Genomic DNA, 19840 nt, shown 5'->3' with positions numbered 1-19840 from the left:
ACTTAACACACAGCCATTAATGTCTAAACCACTGGCAACAAAAGTGAGTACACCCCTAAGTGAAAATGTCCAAATTGGGCCCAATTAGCCATTTTCCCTCCGGGGTGTCATGTGACTCGTTAGTGTTACAAGAACTCAGGTGTGAATGGGGAGCAAGTGTGTTAAATTTGATGTTATCGCACTCACTCACTCCCTCCCTCATACTGGTCACTGGAAGTTCAACATGGCACCTCATAGCAAAGAACTCTCTGAGGATCTGAAAAAAAGAATTGTTGCTCTACATAAAAATGAAGATTGCCAAGACCCTAAAACTGAGCTGCAGCACGGTGGCCAAAACCATACAGTGGTTTAACAGGATGGGTTTTACTCAGAACAGGCCTCGCCATGATTGACCAAAGAAGTTGAGAGCACGTGTTCAGAATCATATCCAGAGGTTGTCTTTGGGAAATAGACATATGAGTGCTGCCAGCATTTCTGCAGAGGTTGAAGAGGTGGGGGGGTCAGCCTGCATATGCCACACACTGCATCAAATTGGTCTGCATGGCTGTCATCCAAGAAGGAACCCTCTTCTAAAGATGATGCACAAGAAAGCCCACAGTTTTCTGAAGACAAGCAGACTAAGGACATGGATTACTGGAACCATCTCCTGTGGTCTGATGAGACAAAGATAAACGTATATGGTTCAGATGGTGTTAAGCGTGTGTGGCGGCAACCAGGCGAGGAGTACAAAGACAAGTCTGTCTTGCCTAGAGTCAAGCATGGTGGTGGTAGTGTAATGGTCTGGGGCTGCATGAGTGCTGCTGGCACTGGGAGCTACAGTTCATTGAGGGAACTATGAATGCAACATGTACTGTGACATACTGAAGCAAAGCATGATCTCCAGACCTAAACCTTTTTGAGAATCTTTGGGACATCCTCAAACGGAAGGTGGAAAAGCAGAAGGTCTCTAACATCCACCAGCTCTGTGATGTCGTCATGGAGGAGTGGAAGAGGACTCCAGTGGCAACCTATGAAGCTCTGGTGAACTCCATGCCCAAGAGAGTTAAAGCAGTGCTGGAAAATAATAGTAGCTACACAAAATATTGACATTTTGGGCTCAATTTGGACATTTTCACTTAGAGATGTACACGCACAACTTTATATTGTAGCAAAGTGTCATTTCTTCAGTGTTGTCACATGAAAAGATATAATAAAAAAATTACAAAAATGTGAGGGTTGTACTCACTTTTGTGAGATACTGTATATGCAGCCGCAGGTTCATGCTGGGGTATGGTGCGTGTCTGGTCACCGGTTCAGGTGCGATTCAGGTCTGAATTTTTGCCTAAATTCACACATGAACCAGACCCAAACACGCATAGGACTCTTGAAATCCGCTCTGTGGCTTCCCCGACCTTGGGCGCACTGGCTTCATTGACAGCCAGTCACACTCACATGTCATGAGAATTGGATGCGTGGAAGCCCGCATCCAATTTGCATATATGTGAACCCAGCCTAAAACAGCAATATTCTGAAAACCATTTGGCTAATGCACTTTTACAAATCATCATTGCCCTCTCTTCTTTTATAATAAATAGGTCTGACAGTTCTATCATTTACTTCACACTAAGGAACCTCTCCTGTATTTAAGAATAAGCATTATTTGAAAATATCACGATATTAGCAGACTTTGACATCCACAGTTACAAACCAATGTTCAATACTAGGTCTCCAAGATCTCCTCTAGGAGCCTATAGTATGTTTGACGCAAGGATACCAGTTTTTTTATAACTTTATGTGGGATTCCAGCTTGACCCCACCTAGCCTTAAAATTGTCCCCTTCTCCCTCCTAACAGCTATGCTAACTAACCTGTACATGAAAGATGTATATACAGTACTTAAATATTTTCAGGTCACAGCTCCCGTGCATCAGCCAGCATTGGCTTCAGGGGAGAGGAGGGAGCACCAACAATAGATCACTGCACCACGTGCCACCAGCACAAAGATGAGCCTGTTTTAAACCCACTTTCCCAGTTCGTATAACCCCTCTTTCTTACACTCCCACTACAACAAATTCTACCTAGCAAATGCAACTAACAAGACCAAGGGGGTAGCAATAGTGTTTGCTAAATCCTGCAATTTCCAATTAATATCCGAAACTAAAGATCCTGACGGCAGATATCTGCTAGTGAAAGGCACTCTAGATGGCCACCTTTACTCATTTATTTCCTACTACTCCCCTAATAAGGGTCAAACAGCCTTTTTCAGAAGACTCATCCTTCACCTTACCCCCCTTTTAGAGGGAACAGTTATACTCGGGGGAGACTCCAACGTGGCCTTTGATCAGGGGTTAGACAAAACTAGACCCCCAGGTTCCCAACTTACCCGCCCCTCTAATGAGAGCCTTAAACTGGCGAAATTAATACACGACCAGGGCCTGGCTGATGTCTGGAGAGAACTAAACCCCACCAAACGAGACTATACTCACTTCTCCCACCCCCATAATTCGTACGCCAGAATTGACCACCTGTTAGTGAAATCTTCAGTTATCCCGGCCATAACTCATTCAAAAATTATTGACTCCTCCCTTTCGGACCACTCTTTAGTTGTCATGACCATCCGGTCACAATACAATAGAGCGGGTCAGAAGCAATGGAGGCTGAACGAGTCCATACTATCAGACCCTCTCCGAGTCTCTGCGCTCTCTGATTCCCTAAAGGAATACTTTAAATTTAACGACGGAAGTGATGTTTCAGCGGAAACGCTTTGGGCGGCTCATAAAGCCTTTATAAGGGGAGAACTTATCAGATTATCAGCAGCCATTAAAAAGGAGAGAGAGGCAGCAATCAAAAAACTAGAGAACGACTATGTGTCCCTAAAAACCAGGCACAAACTAGACCCGTCCCTTAATTTACTCCCTCAATTGGACAGGGCCAGACTCGAACTGAACCTAGCTCTGACAGCTAAAGCCGAAAAACAAATGAGATGGTCTCAAAATAGATTCTATACACAAGGTGATAAGATGGACTCTATGTTGGCCAATAAATTATCCCCCAGACTCAAAACACAGGCTATTCCAAAGATTATAATCCCGGGACATGGTCCCTCAGCTAACCCTACAAAGATACTGGGGGAATTCGCAGAATTTTACAATAAACTTTACGCTCCATCCCCAGCCCCTGCTGATCACTCTATAGACGCTTTCCTAAATGACCTTCCTATCCCACAACTATCCTCGAGCCATAGAGACAGCCTAGAAGCCCCTTTTACAACGGCAGAAGTTTTAGCAGCAATTAAAACCTTAAAACCGGGATCGGCCCCTGGCCCGGATGGCCTGTCCAATCCTTATTACAAAAAGTTTGCCGAAACCTTAGCACCTTACCTCTCTAAATTCTTCAACTACGCCTCGAAGGGAAACCCACTTGATCCCCACCTAAATGCAGCACTTATAACTGTCATTCCAAAACCTGATAAAAACCCAGAAGAGGTTGGAAATTACCGCCCTATCTCTCTAATTAACTGTGACATTAAAATACTAACCAAAATCCTCTCCTCCAGGTTGGCAGAATTCATTAATGTATATATACACAAGGATCAGGTGGGTTTCATTCCTGGTAGACAAGGCCCAGACCAGATAAGAAGAACCATAGATATTATGTCCATTCTCCAAACAAACTGGGCGGGTGGACCCCAACAATCGGGTATGCTTCTCTCGCTTGACCTACAGAAGGCCTTTGACTCGGTCTCCTGGCCTTATATATTCGCTATCCTCCGCAAATGGGGCTTTGGGCAACGCTTTACTGGCTTAATACAGGCCCTATACTCAACCCCCTCAGCAAGAATCCGCATACAGGGCTTCTACTCCAAACCCATTCCCATAAGACGAGGAACTAGGCAAGGATGCCCATTGTCCCCTTTAATTTTTGCGATGGCAATCGAGACCCTCGCTATAGCTATTAGACAAAACCAAGACATAAAAGGGGTGGTATGCGGTTCTCGTGTCCACAAGTGTGCCCTATTTGCGGACGATATCATGCTCTACATCACTTCTCCCATAACTTCCTTACCCAATTTAAACGCTAGCCTAGAATCCTTCTCCAAGATGTCGGGTCTTCAAGTGAACTACAGTAAGTCCCAGGCTCTCAACGTCTCTCTAACTCCCCACACTGTCGAACTGTTAAAGCAGAACTTCAATTTCCAATGGAGCGAATCCTCCATCAGATACCTAGGTATAAACCTCACAGCTAAGGTGGAGACTTTATACAGTCATAATTATCCCCGGATGTATCGTACTCTAGAAGCAGATTTACAAAAGTGGTCCCATCTGCCCATATCATGGCTAGGTAGGATACACGCTATCAAAATGACTCTATTACCCAGATTACTTTATTTGTTTAGATCCCTTCCAATCCCCATTCGTAGGGTTCACCTCTCAAACTTCCAAAACAAAATCCTAAAATTCATTTGGGGTAGGAAAGGCTATAGACTAACCCGCAATACCCTCTTCGCTCACAGGAAGAAGGGTGGTTTAGGCCTCCCACTTCTATTCCGTTATTACCAAGCAGCTAGGCTAACACAGTTATCCGTAATTTACTCAAAATACGAGAAGCCAGACTGGATCCATATTGAGAATCAGGCTGTCCCCACTTTTACCCTCGACTTTTTACTATGGACCTCTCAGAAAAATAGACCCGCTATCTTGTCCCCTACTCTCTCCCACTCATTTAAACTATGGGATTCCCTGCGCTACTCTACCTCCTTGGTCTCAGCAATTAAACCTTTAACTCATATTTTCAATAATCCTCGCTTCCCTCCAGGTTACAATGTACTTGCCTTCAAATGGTGGGTTGACAAGGGTCTCTACAGGATAGGACACTTTTTCACAGCCACAGGACCTATTACCTTGCAATTTTGTATCAAGAAATTAAGCCTGCCTAAGACCGAAATTTTTCGGTTCCATCAAATTCAACATTTTCTACACTCCCTTTGCAAAGGAGAATCAAACCCCCCGCTCTTTACAGAATACGAACTTTGGTGTGGTCAAGCCATGGACCAGAAGGGGGGGATTTCCTTAGTCTACACGTCTCTCACCACCCCCAAAACAAAGGTGCCCTATATGGTTGCCTGGGAAACTGATTTCTCATTCCAATGGTCCTTGGATAAATGGCACTCAATAGGGGCTAGATCCTTTCGGGGTCTGCTCAATACAAACCTTATGGAAGCAGGGACAAAAGTACTAACCAGATGGTACTATACGCCAGCCAGAGTTGCTCACATGTTCCCAACAGCCAGTCCGCTCTGCTTCCGGGGCTGCATGCTCACGGGGACGATGTCACACATTTGGTGGGAATGCCCAAGAATCCGCCCCTTCTGGAAGAAAGTATTTAACCTGATTGAAAGATTGATTGGTGCCAAAGTCCCCAGAGTTCCCACGGTGGCTCTCCTTAATGATCCAATTCCCCACATCTCTAAACCCGCCTGCAGGTTGACCCAATTTGTGCTGCTGGGAGCCAAAATCTCCATAGCCAAGAATTGGAAGAAAACAGGGGTCTCTCTCACACTAGTCAAGAATAAGATCTCCTGGATCATGTCTCAGGAGAGGATTGCTAGTATGTTGGAGGACACATCTGATAGGTTTGTAGCCACCTGGGAACCCTGGGCCCGAATAATGGGCCTGACCAACTTCCCATATGTATGAACTGCTCTTAATGATCTTGATGCAAGTAGTGACGCTCTCTTCACCCCTTCCCCCCTCTATCTCCCCCCTCTTTCTTTGTCTTTACCTTTCCCTTTTCTTTACTCTTGTTCACATATGTTCTCTTGGTTTCCATACTATAGACTTAAGCTAGTCCGGAAAGGTATAAAAGTTTGTATAAATGTTGCCTAGGCACTGTTTATTGGTTGACATAAAGAATCTGATGCAATGTGCTCTGATTTGCTTCTCCCAACAGAGGACCCTCAGTTAGGCCTAGAGGCTGATCGTCTGGTAAAACAGGAGTTTTTTGCTATTGGATTGACAAATCCCTTTCATTTCTCCCCTCTTTTGTTCATATTTTGTGGGCGCCTATTGCCCTCGACACAGCGTGTTCCCAATTGGGGTGTCGGGGGTACTGGGTGGCATCTGGTCCATATTTCCTAGGTTTCCCTCAATTGTCTTGTCATTCCGTTCCAGACAATAAGAACTCCACTCACTTTCATCTCATTTGTTGTTAATATTACTAATGCCTTACAATTCGCAATGTATATTCTCCGGCTTATGCTGTTAGCCTGTACTTTCTTACTTGTTTTCCATGTTCTTCATATATTTGTGAGACGACAGGTTGTCGTGCTCTATTGTATGGATTATATTTTTCATTTGAAACAAATAAAAAATTTTGAAAGTAAAAGATGAGCCTGTTTTTAATCTCCTTCCTTTAAGTGCATTACCTGTTGTGTCATTAAACCAAACTAAATTTATTGCACTTCCCTTGTTCCCTTGTCTTCCTTATACAGAGCTGGCTTCTCTCTTAGGACAGCTGCCGCCTACCACCATCCCCTTTTTACTTTGTTTTATGCCCCCATTTATGGACTAATGAACTGCGACTGTGCTTGCTTCGGACATTATCTGCCACATAGATAGGGGTATATGTATCTTTGTGCTCACAGTTTTACTTTTCCTGTAGATCGCTGTTCATACAGAATATGAAAAACGATCTGTCATCTCCCCTGCACAGTCCCATCCCCCCTTCAGTTAGAACACAAACTAGGGAACACATCCCCTTGATTGCCCCCTAGTGTTAACCCCTTCACTGCCAGTAACATTTTTACAGTAATCAATGCTTTTTCTATAGCATTGATCGTTGTATTAATGCCAATGGTCCCAAAAATGTGTCAAAATTGTCTGATGTGTCCGCCATAATGTCGCAGTCCCTATAAAAAAATGCAGATCGCCGCCAATACAAGTAAAAAAGAAAAAAAAGAATAATAAAAATGCCATAAAACTATCCCCTATTTTGTAGACGCTATAACTTTTGCGCAAACCAATCAATACACGCTTATTGATTTTTTTTCCCCAAAAATATGTAGAAGAATACATATCGGCCCAAACTGAGGAAAATTTATTTTTTTATGCTTTTGGGGTATATTTATTATAGCAAAATGTAAAAAAAATTAGTTTTTTCGAAAATTCTTGCCTTTTTTTTTTGCTTATAGTGTCTCAGAGGTGATCAAATACCACCAAAAGAAAGCTCTACTTGTGGGGAAGAAAGTACGTCAATTTTATTTGGGTGCAACATCGCACAACCGCGCAATTGTCAGCTAAAGCGACGCAGTGCCAAATCGCAAAAAGTGCTCTGGTCAGGAAGGGGGTAAAATTTTCTGGGCCTGAAACGGTTAATCTTAAAGTCTAATTATGGTAAAATGTTTCTTTCTTGGTTTCCCTTAAAAGGCTGGTCCCCGAATGCATCACTAAGCCAACAAGCTCAACACAACCCATTGCAAAGACCTTTGCCCCCTCATTTTCTTGAGGTCTAGTCTGAGATAAGTGCCAAAAATTCGAAATTCCTTACATTCAATCAGTGTAAGAGTCAACCAGCAACTTCCCTGACACCTTCCTATACTGGCACAATCTGGACCACCAGCAATTACCCGATTGTTGTGTGCCAGCCCCCATCCCTTCCCTCTATGTAATACAACTGTTGTATAAGTTCCCACAAAGTGAAAGCCAACATACTTATAAAAATGATTATGGGCATCACATTTGCTTTATATTCATGTTATATACACGTAAAAGAAAAGTAAATGCAACTCACACACAGTCGAGTTACCACTGTACTTATACCCCCTGGCATGAAAGCAAAGCTGAGCATCTTTCCTACAGAAAATAGAATATACTTTTCATTTACAAATAAAGCACTAAGAATGGCAAGATGCATCAGACTGAGAAGATAATACAGTTCTTCCAGAGTCATATCAGAATTGTGATACGACTCTGCAGCAGCACTTCTCTACCCTGTATATACTATATACTCCATGCAGGCAAAATCAAGCCTCCCAAACACAGAGCAGGCATTTATCCGAAAACTTTCAGCTAGAAGCAATTTGGAAGCACTGACCCGAATCGTGTTAACCTACCATCATGCACAAATCTCTAAATACTCCATTAAAGTCTGACTGTGACAACAAATACTGCTAGACTATGCTGGGGTTTCTTTTAATTCTAAATACAATACAGTCAACAGGAAAAAAACAAAGAATATAGATGGGTACAAAACATACAGCAGTGCTACTACATGCACCTGGAAAACAGAGTAGATATAGTAGAATCTCAGAAAAGTAAAAGACTAACAACAGCAACATGCAAAAAAGAGGAGGGGGATTGTACATCATTTAAAAAAAATGGGGGTTGTACTACTTTATTCAAACCTCCACCTGTATAATATAGGATTTCATGTTATCAAAACACTGTAATGCCGCGTACACAAGACCGGACTTTCCATCAGAAAAGGTCAGACGGAATCATTCCGTCTGATATTCCGATCGTGTGTGGGATAATCCGATCGTTTTTCTTTAAAAAATTCTGATGGACCTAGAAATAGAACATGCTTTAAATCTTTCCAACGGAATCAATTTCTATTGGGAAACCGTTTGTCTGTATGCTCGTCTGACGCACCAAATACAAAGCAAGGGCAGCTTTTGGCTACTGGCTATTGCACTTCCTTTTTCTAGTCCCGTCGTACATCATCACATTCAAAACAAACAAACTTTGGTCCGTTCGTGTGTAGGCTAGTCCGTTCAGTCGGAACTCCGTCGGGAAGACAGTCGGACCTTTTCTGCCGGAAAGTCCGGTCGTGTGTACGCGGCATAACTGGGAACCCCTTCCTGTTGGTGGACAAAAAGCTCTAACAGAGCATTATCCCTTACTTACATTCCCCTGTGTTTAGTAGCAAATATTCTACTGATCATGAGATCCTTCACGCGGAAGAAAAAATCAATCATGTCCCGCTTTATATCTGATGATGCTGACATGTAGGGATTTGACTTTAAAACTGCAAACAATAATACATGTGTCTTCACTGTGTAATTCATCCACTTGTGGTTTAGTTTAACAATTTGTTTAGTTACAAAGCAGTAATTTTAGCAATTTGTTAGCCAGACTTTGCCATCCACAGTTACAAAACTATATTCTATACTAGATCCGCAAGACATCCTCTAGCTCAGGGATATGCAATTAGTGGACCTACAGCTGTTGCAGAACTACAAGTCCCATAAGGCATAGAAAGACTCTGACAGCCACAAGCATGACACCCAGAGGCATCATGGGACTTGTAGTTTTGCAACAGCTGAGGTCCGCTAATGCATATCCCTGCTCTGGTTGATGTGGAACTACAAGGACATTAGAGGGAAGTACAGGTGATGACACAGAAAAACACAATTGTGTGATCTTACTGAAATGTAACAAACCTATTTCATGTTCAGATAGGCCTCAAACAACTTTACAAACTGTTATCTGACCACCCATACCTTCTTTAGGCACAGCTTCTGCAATATCTGCAATGTCCTGTTCTCTTATGCTTGCATAGTTTGTAAATTCTTCCCAAGACGTGTTTTCCCACATATACGGACGCTGTTAATTGATGGTAAGATTTGTATTTGCATTCTGTAAGTTTAGGTGATCTTGATGCCTCTTCAGATATTCTTTCTACATCTGCAGATTCATTTTCCACATCTTCTGATATGCCTTTACATTTAAGTTATTAGTAATCACAGCGCTTCACTTTTCCCACATATTCTTATGTTACAGCCCTATTCCAAATTGGATTAAATTAATTATTTTCCTCAAAACTCAACAAACAATACCCCATAATGACAATGGGAAAGAACTTTGTTTGAAAACTTTGCAAATTTATTAAAACGAAAAAATAAAAATAAAAATAAAAATAAAAAAATCACATGTACATGTATTCACAGCCTAAGGCCCCTTTCATAAGTGCGGAAAGTATGTCCTTATTTCATCCATCCGTTTTCTGATGAAGTACGGACATACAGTGGTGTGAAAAAGTGTTTGCCCCCTTCCTCATTTCCTGTTCCCTTGCATGTTTGTCACACTTAAGTGTTTCGGAACATCAAACCAATTTAAACAATAGTCAAGGACAACACAAGTAAACACAAAATGCAATTTGTAAATGAAGGTGTTTATTATTAAAGGTGAAAGAAAATCCAAACCATCATGGCCCTGTGTGAAAAAGTGATTGCCCCCCTTGTTAAAACATACTATAACTGTGGTTGTCCACACCTGAGTTCAATTTCTCTAGCCACACCCAGGCCTGATTATTGCCACACCTGTTCACAATCAAGGCATCACTTAAATAGGAGCTGCTTGACACAGTAAGGTCCACCAGAAGATCCTTAAAAGCTACACATCATGCCGAGACCCAAAGAAATTCAGGAACAATTGAGAAAGAAAGTAATTGAGATCTATCAGTCTGGAAAGGGTTATAAAGCCATTTCCAAAGCTTTGGGAATCCAGCGAACCACAGTGAGAGCCATTATCCACAAATGGCGAAGACATGGAACAGTGGTGAACCTTCCCAGGAGTGGCAGGCCGCCCAAAATTACCCCAAGAGCGCAGCGACGACTCATCCAAGAGGTCACAAAAGACCCCACAACAACGTCCAAGGAACTGCAGGCCTCACTTGCCTCAGTTAAGGTCAGCGTTCATGCCTCCACCATCAGGAAAAGACTGGGCAAAAATGGCCTGCATGGCAGAGTTCCAAGGAGAAAACCACTGCTGAGCAAAAAGAACATCAAAGCTCGTCTCAATTTCTCCACAACACATCTTGATGATCCCCAAGACTTTTGGGACAACATTCTGTGGACCGATGAGACAAAAGTGGAACTCTTTGGAAGGTGTGTGTCCAAGTATATCTGGCGTAGAAGGAACACTGCATTTCATAAAAAGAACATTATACCAACAGTAAAATATGGTGGTGGTAGTGTGATGGTCTGGGGCTGTTTTGCCGCTTCAGGACCTGGAAGACTTGCCGTGATAAAAGGAACTATGAATTCTGCTGTCTACCAAGAGATCCTGAAGGAGAATGTCCGACCATCTGTTCGTGTACTCAAGCTGAAACGAACTTGGGTTCTGCAGCAGGACAATGATCCTAAACACACCAGCAAGTCCACCACCGAATGGCTGAAGAAAAACAAAATGAAGACTTTGGAGTGGCCTAGCCAAAGTCCTGACCTGAATCCTATTGAGATGTTGTGGTATGACCTTAAAAAGGCCGTTCATGCTCGAAAACCCTCTAATGTAACTGAATTAGGACAATTCTGCAAAGATGAGTGGGCCAAAATTCCTCCAGGACGCTGTAAAAGCCTCATTGCACGTTATCGCAAACGCTTGGTTGCAGTTGTTGCTGCTAAGGGTGGCCCAACCAGTTATTAGGTTTAGGGGGCAATCACTTTTTCACACAGGGCCATGATGGTTTGGATTTTTTTTCACCTTTAATAATAAACACCTTCATTTACAAATTGCATTTTGTGTTTACTTGTGTTGTCCTTGACTATTGTTTAAATTGGTTTGATGTTCCGAAACACTTAAGTGTGACAAACATGCAAAGGAACAGGAAATGAGGAAGGGGGCAAACACTTTTTCACACCACTGTACATGGGACAGCAGGTGTCAGCGGATGAACATCCGCTGACACCCGATATCATCCATCTCCGCTATGGTCCAATTCTGCAGACGGAGGAAAATCCTATTTTTCTATCCGTCTGCAAAGTGGATCGGATGAACATGGACAGACGGTCCGTGTTCATCCGATGCCCCCATAGGGGAGAGCGGAGATCTGAGAGGGCGGTCCCTGAATACTGTGCAGGGACCGCCCTGTCATCCGCTGGCTCAGCGATCCCCGCTGAGCAAGCGGATGTTCCTGGAACCCGATGGTCACTCTGACAAAGCTCAAGCATTTCTGTGTGGGAAGAGGAGAACCGTTCAAAATAACAACCATCTCTGCAGCACTCCACCAATCAGACCTGTATGGCAGAGTGACCAGACGGAGCCACTCCTCAGTAAAAGGCACATGAAAGCCTGCCTGGAGTTTTCCAAAAGGCACCTGAAGTACTTTCAGACCGTGAGAAACAAAATTCTCAGGTCTGATGAAACAAAGATTGAAATCTTTCACCTGAATGGCAAGCATCATGTCTGGAGGAAACCAGGCACTGCTCATTACCTGGCCAATACCATCCCTACCGTGAAGCATGGTGGTGGCAGTATCATGCTGTGGGAATGTTTTTCAGTGGCAGGAAATGAGAGTCAAGATCAGGGAAAGATGAATGCGGCAGACATCCTTGATAAAAACCTGCTCCAGAGTGCTCTGGACCTCAGACTGGGGTGAAGGTTAATCTCCCAACAGGATAACGACCCTAAGCACACAGCCAAGATAACCAAGGAGTGGCTATGGGACCACTCTGCAAATATCCTTGAGTGGCCCAGCCAAAGCCCAGGCTTGAACCCAACTGAACATCTCTGGAGAGATCTAAAAATGGCTGTGCACCAATGCTCCCCATCACACCTGATGGAGCTTGAGAGGTCCTGCAAAGAAGAATGCAAGAAACTGCCCAAAAATAGCCAAGCTTGTAGTATCATACTCAAAAAGACTTGAGGCTGTAATTGGTGCCAAAGGTCTTTCAACAAAGTATTGAGCAGAGGCTGTGAATACTTATGTACATGTTATTTTTTTTTCAATAATTTTTTATAAATATGCAAAGATCTCAAACAAACTTTTTTCACATTGTCATTATAGGTTAATAATTGTAGAATTTTGAGGGAAATTATGAATTGAATCTATTTTGGAATACGGCTATAACATAACAAAATTTGGAAAAAGTAAAGTGTCGTGGATCCTTTCCAGATGCACTGTATATAAACGCCCTATTCAGCTACCAACAGATGCAACTAATAGGTTACCTTTCAGTCCCGGTTCACACTGGTGCGATGCGGAAAACCCTGCAAATCATTTCCATTTCCTGCATCGCAGCTGAATCTCACACTGGTTTACACTCAGATCTGCGAAGCGCTGGGGGTGTCAATGTAAAGTTTCCAGATAGCAATGGGGACTGTCAAATGGTGCAGGAATCGGATCACATAGGTGTGAAAACCCATGCGATCTGATTCCAGTGCGGACCAAAAAAAGGGTCCTGCACCATTTTGGTGTGAATGAGATGCAATTTTCTTTTCTTCTTGTAAAGAAACCCAAGAACTGTTTTGCTTAATGTGTATGCCTTTCAGTACTAACAAAGTAAATTTGTTAATTATGATTGAAAAGTTGAAAAGGTTGAAAGGGTAGCAATGTTAATTTCATAGACGAAATTAACACTTTTTTTAGTTGAGTGAAATATGACTAAAGCAATACAGATGACCAAAATTAGTCCAACTAAAATGGCATTTTAGTCAAAAGACAGACTAAAACGAAATCAAACTTTTATGTCAAAATTAACACTGCACTACCACAAAGGAATAAGTAAGGGGCATCTACTATGCTGCTGAAAGAAAAACAAATTAACCGCTTGCCTACCATCTGCCATAATTTTACTGCGGCAGGTCGGAACGATCCCGGAAACTGTCTTAGCTAAATGTCAGCTTGCGGGATCGGCAGAGCAGCCACAAGCCCTCTGCACTGCAGGGGTGCCGATGCTCATGGCCCACTGTTGCGATGACTGCTGGCCATGAGCAATCGAGAGCATGAGGGACAGGACACGGAAGTGTGTGTGTAAACACACAAATCCCTGTTCTGTGAGGAGTGACAGGTCGTGTGTTCCTATTAGCTAGGAACCACGATCTGTCATTTCCTTTAGTCAGTCCCCCCCCCCCCCCTTCAGTTAGAATCCCCTCCCAGGGAACACAGTTAACCAATTGATCGCCCCCTAGTGTTAAACCCTTCACTACCAGTGAAGTCTTGTGGCTTTACAGCCGGTTCCGTACTGCACATGCCAGAAGTCAGTCGTAAAGTGGAAGCAGGCACCACAAAAATGTCAAATGTAGTAGTGGAGGGGGACAAGGAGGTAAATAAGCAGAGCCTTCCCTTTTGGGTGGAACTCTGCTTTAAAATTGCAGGTCCGTTTGTCAAAAAGCAATATTTTTGTTTGTTTATGAAGCTTAGTTTTATTTCTAAAGATGTATTCGATTTTTACTCCAGGAGTATATAATGAGTTTGGCAATTCTTGAAAAATGCTTAACTAATGCATTACAATTTACTTAAACCCATTTGATTTTAGTTGACTAAAGTACAATTAAAACTAAAACAATTCAGATGACTAAAATATGACTAAAACAAAAATGCAATTTTTGTCAAAAGAGGACGGGATTGTGTTTTAAATACTGTACAATGCAAAGTATAGTTCTATTCTATGACGTTGTGGTGTCAGGAATCAAGGTAATGTTGCTGGATGAAAATTATAGTTGCATCGGGTTAATAAATTTGATGGGGCCCCCAAGCCTCACTTCTTCTAGTGGGCCCCCAAGCCTCACTTCTTCTAGTGGGCCGCCAAGCCTCACTTCTTCTAGTGGGCCGCCAAGCCTCACTTCTTCTAGTGGGCCGCCAAGCCTCACTTCTTCTAGTGGGCCGCCAAGCCTCACTTCTTCTAGTGGGCCCATGATTCCCTGTCCACCTATGGAGTACCAGCATGGTATTTTGGAAATTTGGTCATTTTGTTTTCGGTGTTGCAGTTTTGTGGCAAGAAATTTCTCCATACTAATTTTTGGCACAAAGAAAATCTTTATTGTAGCACCTCAAAAGGTAAATAAACATCACAGCACTAAAATCACAGATCGATCTGATGACGCTTTTCACACTGGATAGCACTATCCAGAGTGAAACACGTCAACAGATCTCTCTGAGATGTTGGTGCTGTGATATTTTTCCCTTCTGCGCACCGAAAACAAAATTAGTTACAATAAAGATTTGGAAGTGCAAGTGTGCAGCCATCCACTTTTCCTTATCTAGTTACTTCAGTGACAAGCTGGGCAAGCACCTCATTGTAAGAACATGTAGTAGGGCTGGTATGTGGACAGACCTGAAGCAGTGCTCTATTTGTGTAGCAATACCCTCTATATATTTATCACATCAGAAAATGTAAAAGTCACTTACCGACTCCTAACCTCAAATTAACCCCTAACACTAACTCTAAGGGGTGTATTTATATAAAAAAAAAGTGCATGTACATTCATTCTCTGCACACGGGGCACAAATGGTTATTTTCTGAGCTGGCTGAATGTGGTTCATTGATTTAAAATAAAAAATTGACCACTAGATGGAGTTAAATGTCCTATGATACTTATCGCCATCTAGTGTTACAGTAAGTGCAGTGTTTTCCCATTTTATAGACATTCAACCAGCATTGAATGTTTAAACTGCAAGTCCTGGGGTAAGAATTTTAACAAATAGTTCACTGGAAAATGATTATTTTATTGTGCTCAGTTTGTTAAAGTGGTTCTAAAGTAAAAAAAAATTGTACCTTGACACCCCTTTCATACCGAGCCCCCCCAGCCATCAGCGGTAAAGCGGCGCTTTACCGTAGTTTTAGCGGCGCTATTCGCCCGCTAGCGGGGCGGTTTTAACCCCCTGTTAGTGGCCGAAAAGGGGTTAAATCCGCCCGCAAAACGCTGCTGGAGCAGCATTTTGCTGGCAGTATCGCAGAGCTGCCCCATTGATTTCAATGGGGAGCAACGGTGGAGGAGCGGTGAGTTCACCGCTCCTTCACCACTCCAAAGAAGCTGCTGGCAGGACTTTTTCTGACGCCCTGCCAGCGCACCGCTTCAGTGTGAAAGCCCTTGGGCTTTCACACTGGAGTGAATGGAGCCGCATTTTTAAGGAGCTATGCAGGCAATATTTTTAGCGCTGTAGCGCCTGAAAAACGCTCCAGTGTGAAAGGGGTCTAAAAGCGTAACTACAGGCTCCTTCAGAAAAAATAAAATTTCAGCAGCTACAAGTATTTTAGATGCTGACTATTAATATTGTGAATAGCCTGGTGGCTGGGGAAGGAGGAGGGGGAGGCCAGACTTCCAGCTAACTTTGCCACGGCAAGAGCAGATGGAATTGGGGGAGGGTACCTGTCAAAACCAGGTACCCTCCCCGAAAGGTGACAAATGTGGCAGCAGAGGGCAGGAGGAGGCAAACAAGTGGAGCTTCCCCTTTTGGGTGGAGCTCCGCTTTAATGCAATCCCTGCTTTAAGGTAAAAAATTAGGCTATTGGCTCCAGCTACTGTCAGTCAAATAGTGAGGAGGGAGTGGGGGTGTGGCTAAGCCATGGTGTGTGTGGAAAAGGAAAAGGAGGTAAGGGGACCGCTCTGTGCAATATCATTGCACAGAGCAGGTAAGTATAAACCCCTTTTAGAAAAAAAGCCTTTAGTACCTCTTTAAACTATAGGGTTTAACAGTACTTTCATATTTATTTACCTACCCAGCAATAACAATGTCGCTACATTAACATTCCAGGCTAATTATACTTCTGTCAAGGTCTACTTTGGTTCTAAAAACTTTAAATGACATTGCATTTATATGGCTCCAAGGCACACTGAACGACACTCTCATTGTAATCTACCCATTATTATTTATCACACAGGTTCACAAGAGCAAATACATAAATGGCCATTTCAGTGTCATCACAGAAAGCAACATGCACAGTTTTCGATAAACATTAGCTTGGCTCCGTTCTCATGCTTCACTGGACACTTGCAGAACGCACAAAAATCCACCAGATGACCACAGGCTCAGTATAAGGCGAGGGGATTTAATCTATTTTCATATAAAATTAGAGAGTTTTTAGAAGCTACCAAGAGATGCCCCAATAAAGTAAAAAATAAAAAATAAAACACGTTTGTCTATGCTATGGTTAACGCTATTAGTTTCTTTCCAATGGCAAAGCAGAGGAAGCTCTAAGACAGTATCTATAGCATTTTATAAAAGAGGTGTAAAATAGTACGCAGAAGAAATCAGTGTTTCAATACTAAACCCAAATTGAGTCTACTGTAAGTATATTTCTGATTGGTTGGCAAAAGCAAAGAGCACAATATTGCTCTTTGCACCAGGTTATGAAATGTCATGTGACAAACGGCATGCATATAAACATATATATTCCTTGTTGGTCACCTTAAAAAAATATTTTTACCCCAAAATTCTTTTTCATATAAACATTTGGTTTTACGCAGGATAGAGAAAAACCTGACTGTGCCACACCTGACTGGGGATGTTCTACTTCTCCCTCTCCATAAAACTAGAAATCTCAGCTTTGCAAGACACTAATGCCACGTACACACGACTGGACTTTTCGAGGGACTAGGTCCAACGGTCTTTGCGACTGTTTTTCAGTGGAGTTCCGACGGACTTTCCGAATGAACGGACTTGGCCACACACAATCACACCAAAGTCCGATGGATTCGAACGTGATGACATACGACTGGACTAGAATAAGGAAGTTCATAGCCAGTAGCCAATGGCTGCCCTAGCGTCGGTTTTTGTCCGTCGGACTAGCTTACACACGAATGGATTTCTCGTTCCGGTGGAAAAATGTAAAACATGTTCTATTTCTAAAGTCCGCCAGATTTTTGGCAAGCAAAGATCCGATGGAGCCCACACAAGATCAAATTGTCCGACGGATTCGCTCCGTCGGACCGTTGCTGTCAAAAAGTCTGGTTGTGTGTACGCGGCATAACAGTTCTAGACAAGCCAGATGGAAATCCTTTCCTTTATGCAACTCTAGGCAGCATTGTCCATTTGTAATCATGCAGCAGTAGAGTGACAGAAAGATGAGCTTATCAGTATTCTGCTTTCCTTTCACTGTCCAGCCATAGACTGCGGGAAGGATGAGAGAAAAAAACTGTTCTGTTGCCCTGCCAGACAAGGCTGTGCTGTGTAGCAGAGCTGTGTAAACTTCAGAATTGGATGGACAAATATACATCTTCTGAGAGGTAAAACAGCTCCCTTGTATGTATTTTATCTGTGAATTTAGCTGCTTGCCCAGAGTTTAGCTTAAAATAAATATTACTGCCGAAGGCAACTGTCGTACAGAGAACTACAGCTGGTACAGACAATATATTATCATCACTGGCTTGGAAGAGGGAAAAGATGTGGAATACCCCAGCCAGCTCTGCTACTTTTCAAGCCCACGGCATGACACAAATGACTAATGGCAAAAAAATAAATACATTAAAAAAATATATAAAATAAATGCAATAAAGGCATCATAAGAGGCAGCTTCATAAATCTTGATTTGCTACCAGAATAAATGGGAGAAAGAATATGTTGCTCGAAATGAAACCTTCTGAAATGAAAGGATTCAAAATATTGTTTAGAAAGTAAAAACATCCATATGCAGGCAAAGTAAGTATAAAAAGATACGTATCATATGATTGGAAATATCATACAAAATATAACAAAATATAATACAAAATGCAATGTGGATAATAAAAGTCTTCATGATATTTTTTTTTTTTTAAAGTGACCAACAAGAAACCCATGCACAAACATTAATGTAAACTGTCCTTTTAGAGATCATTAGTTATTAAGATAGGTACATATGTATATGACGCTTTGAATCATATCATTTCAATGATGATATAGAATTCCAGGATCCTGTAAAGATCTAAAAGGATTTGGAATTCAGAGCGCAATTCTATTACACATGGAAGTGTTGCAGCATATTTGGAGAAGCCAAAAATGGACTTGGGAAGAACTGGATAAAAAATTTCTGACGTGTAAGAGGCCAATGTGGGGTGAAGGGGAGGGATGGATTGTAGGATAGTTGGTTGATGTACTCACCGTTTTTAGGTGTTTTTTGCCAAAGGCAAGAAGCACCTTTTGCACTCGCCTGATTCTGTCCATTTGTAGTTAAGAAAAAGCCACGCCCACTTGTGTCACATGACTCATTTTGATAGTGATCCTTGATGGAATGCACAACTGTCAGTGAAGGTAAAACACACCAAGATATGAGGATCGCCTTGCAGCTCGGTCGAAGGAATTATATTGCAACATAAGGTTATAATCATGGAGTTCCAGTGTCAGAACCCAATGAGTAGGTCAGTGCTCTAAAGATAATGTACAAGAAGGTTACTGTCCAATATGAAAGCATGGTAATCCTTTTATTCCAATGGGTACAGCAAGGCCAATGGGCTGTGTAAATAGGAGCTAGTGAACCACAGCAAACACTAGAAATAACTCCCTTGAATGTTTCAAACCCATTGGCTGCGCTCTAGTTGCATCTTTACTTACACACTATTAATTTACATTAAGGGTCATTTACAAACTGCACACAAGTGAAGAACTTCTAAAGGCAAACATTTTCTTTGGTAGAATAAGAAATGGGAAACAGAGACAGATTTTAACGATCTCTATCCTCTTGTGATCACTGTCATGGGGACTGAAAGAGAAATAAATACATTTTTAGACAGTTGGTGGTGAAGTGTCCCCATTGGGAGAAGTTATATTCTTGCTCTGGTGACAACTCAAAATGTTACATTTTCCTTCAAAAGTTCAGTTCCAATGACAGTGGTCACCACAAGAAATGGAAAGGGTGAAGTGGGAACACAGACCGCAATAAAAACCTCTAATCCCTTGTCATTCCATCTAAGAAAAAAGGTTTTGGTTGTAGATGCCCTTTAATTTAAATGCAAATAAAAACGCACTAGTAATCTTTGATTAGATTCACAGGCTGCTTCTTTTTAATCGATTGTGAGCTAGATAGATTCCTGACCAGAATGTCTGTTGCTGTTTAAGTGGTTGTAAACCCTTATATACTGTATACCCAGTGAAGTGACTGGTGATACACAGAAATTAAACAAATCCTCCTATACATGCTGTGTCTGTCATCTTCTATACATCAGTTTAAA

The 19840-nt window shown here is 42.2% G+C and overlaps 1 protein-coding gene across 4 annotated transcripts in view; it reads right to left on the bottom strand.

Annotated features, from left to right (window-relative positions):
• The window catches only part of DIP2C (disco interacting protein 2 homolog C), a 689547-nt gene that overhangs the window by 322049 nt on the left and 347658 nt on the right, over positions 1–19840 (bottom strand). For 3 of the 4 annotated variants that reach the window (XM_077491128.1, XM_077491125.1, XM_077491126.1), the window contains one exon: positions 18774–18911. The exons of the other annotated variant lie outside the window; for it this stretch is intronic. In XM_077491128.1, the coding sequence (XP_077347254.1) occupies positions 18774–18911 (138 nt within the window). The remainder of the gene's footprint in view (positions 1–18773; positions 18912–19840) is intronic. 4 annotated transcript variants of the gene reach the window in all.

Source organism: Lithobates pipiens, unplaced genomic scaffold (genome assembly GCF_037356315.1).
Source record: "Lithobates pipiens isolate NorthernLeopardFrog02 unplaced genomic scaffold, aLitPip1_a1.2 Scaffold_19, whole genome shotgun sequence".
Classification (NCBI taxonomy): domain Eukaryota; kingdom Metazoa; phylum Chordata; class Amphibia; order Anura; family Ranidae; genus Lithobates; species Lithobates pipiens.
Note: the sequence above shows the minus strand (reverse complement) of the source record. Positions and strands in the feature narration are given on the sequence as shown.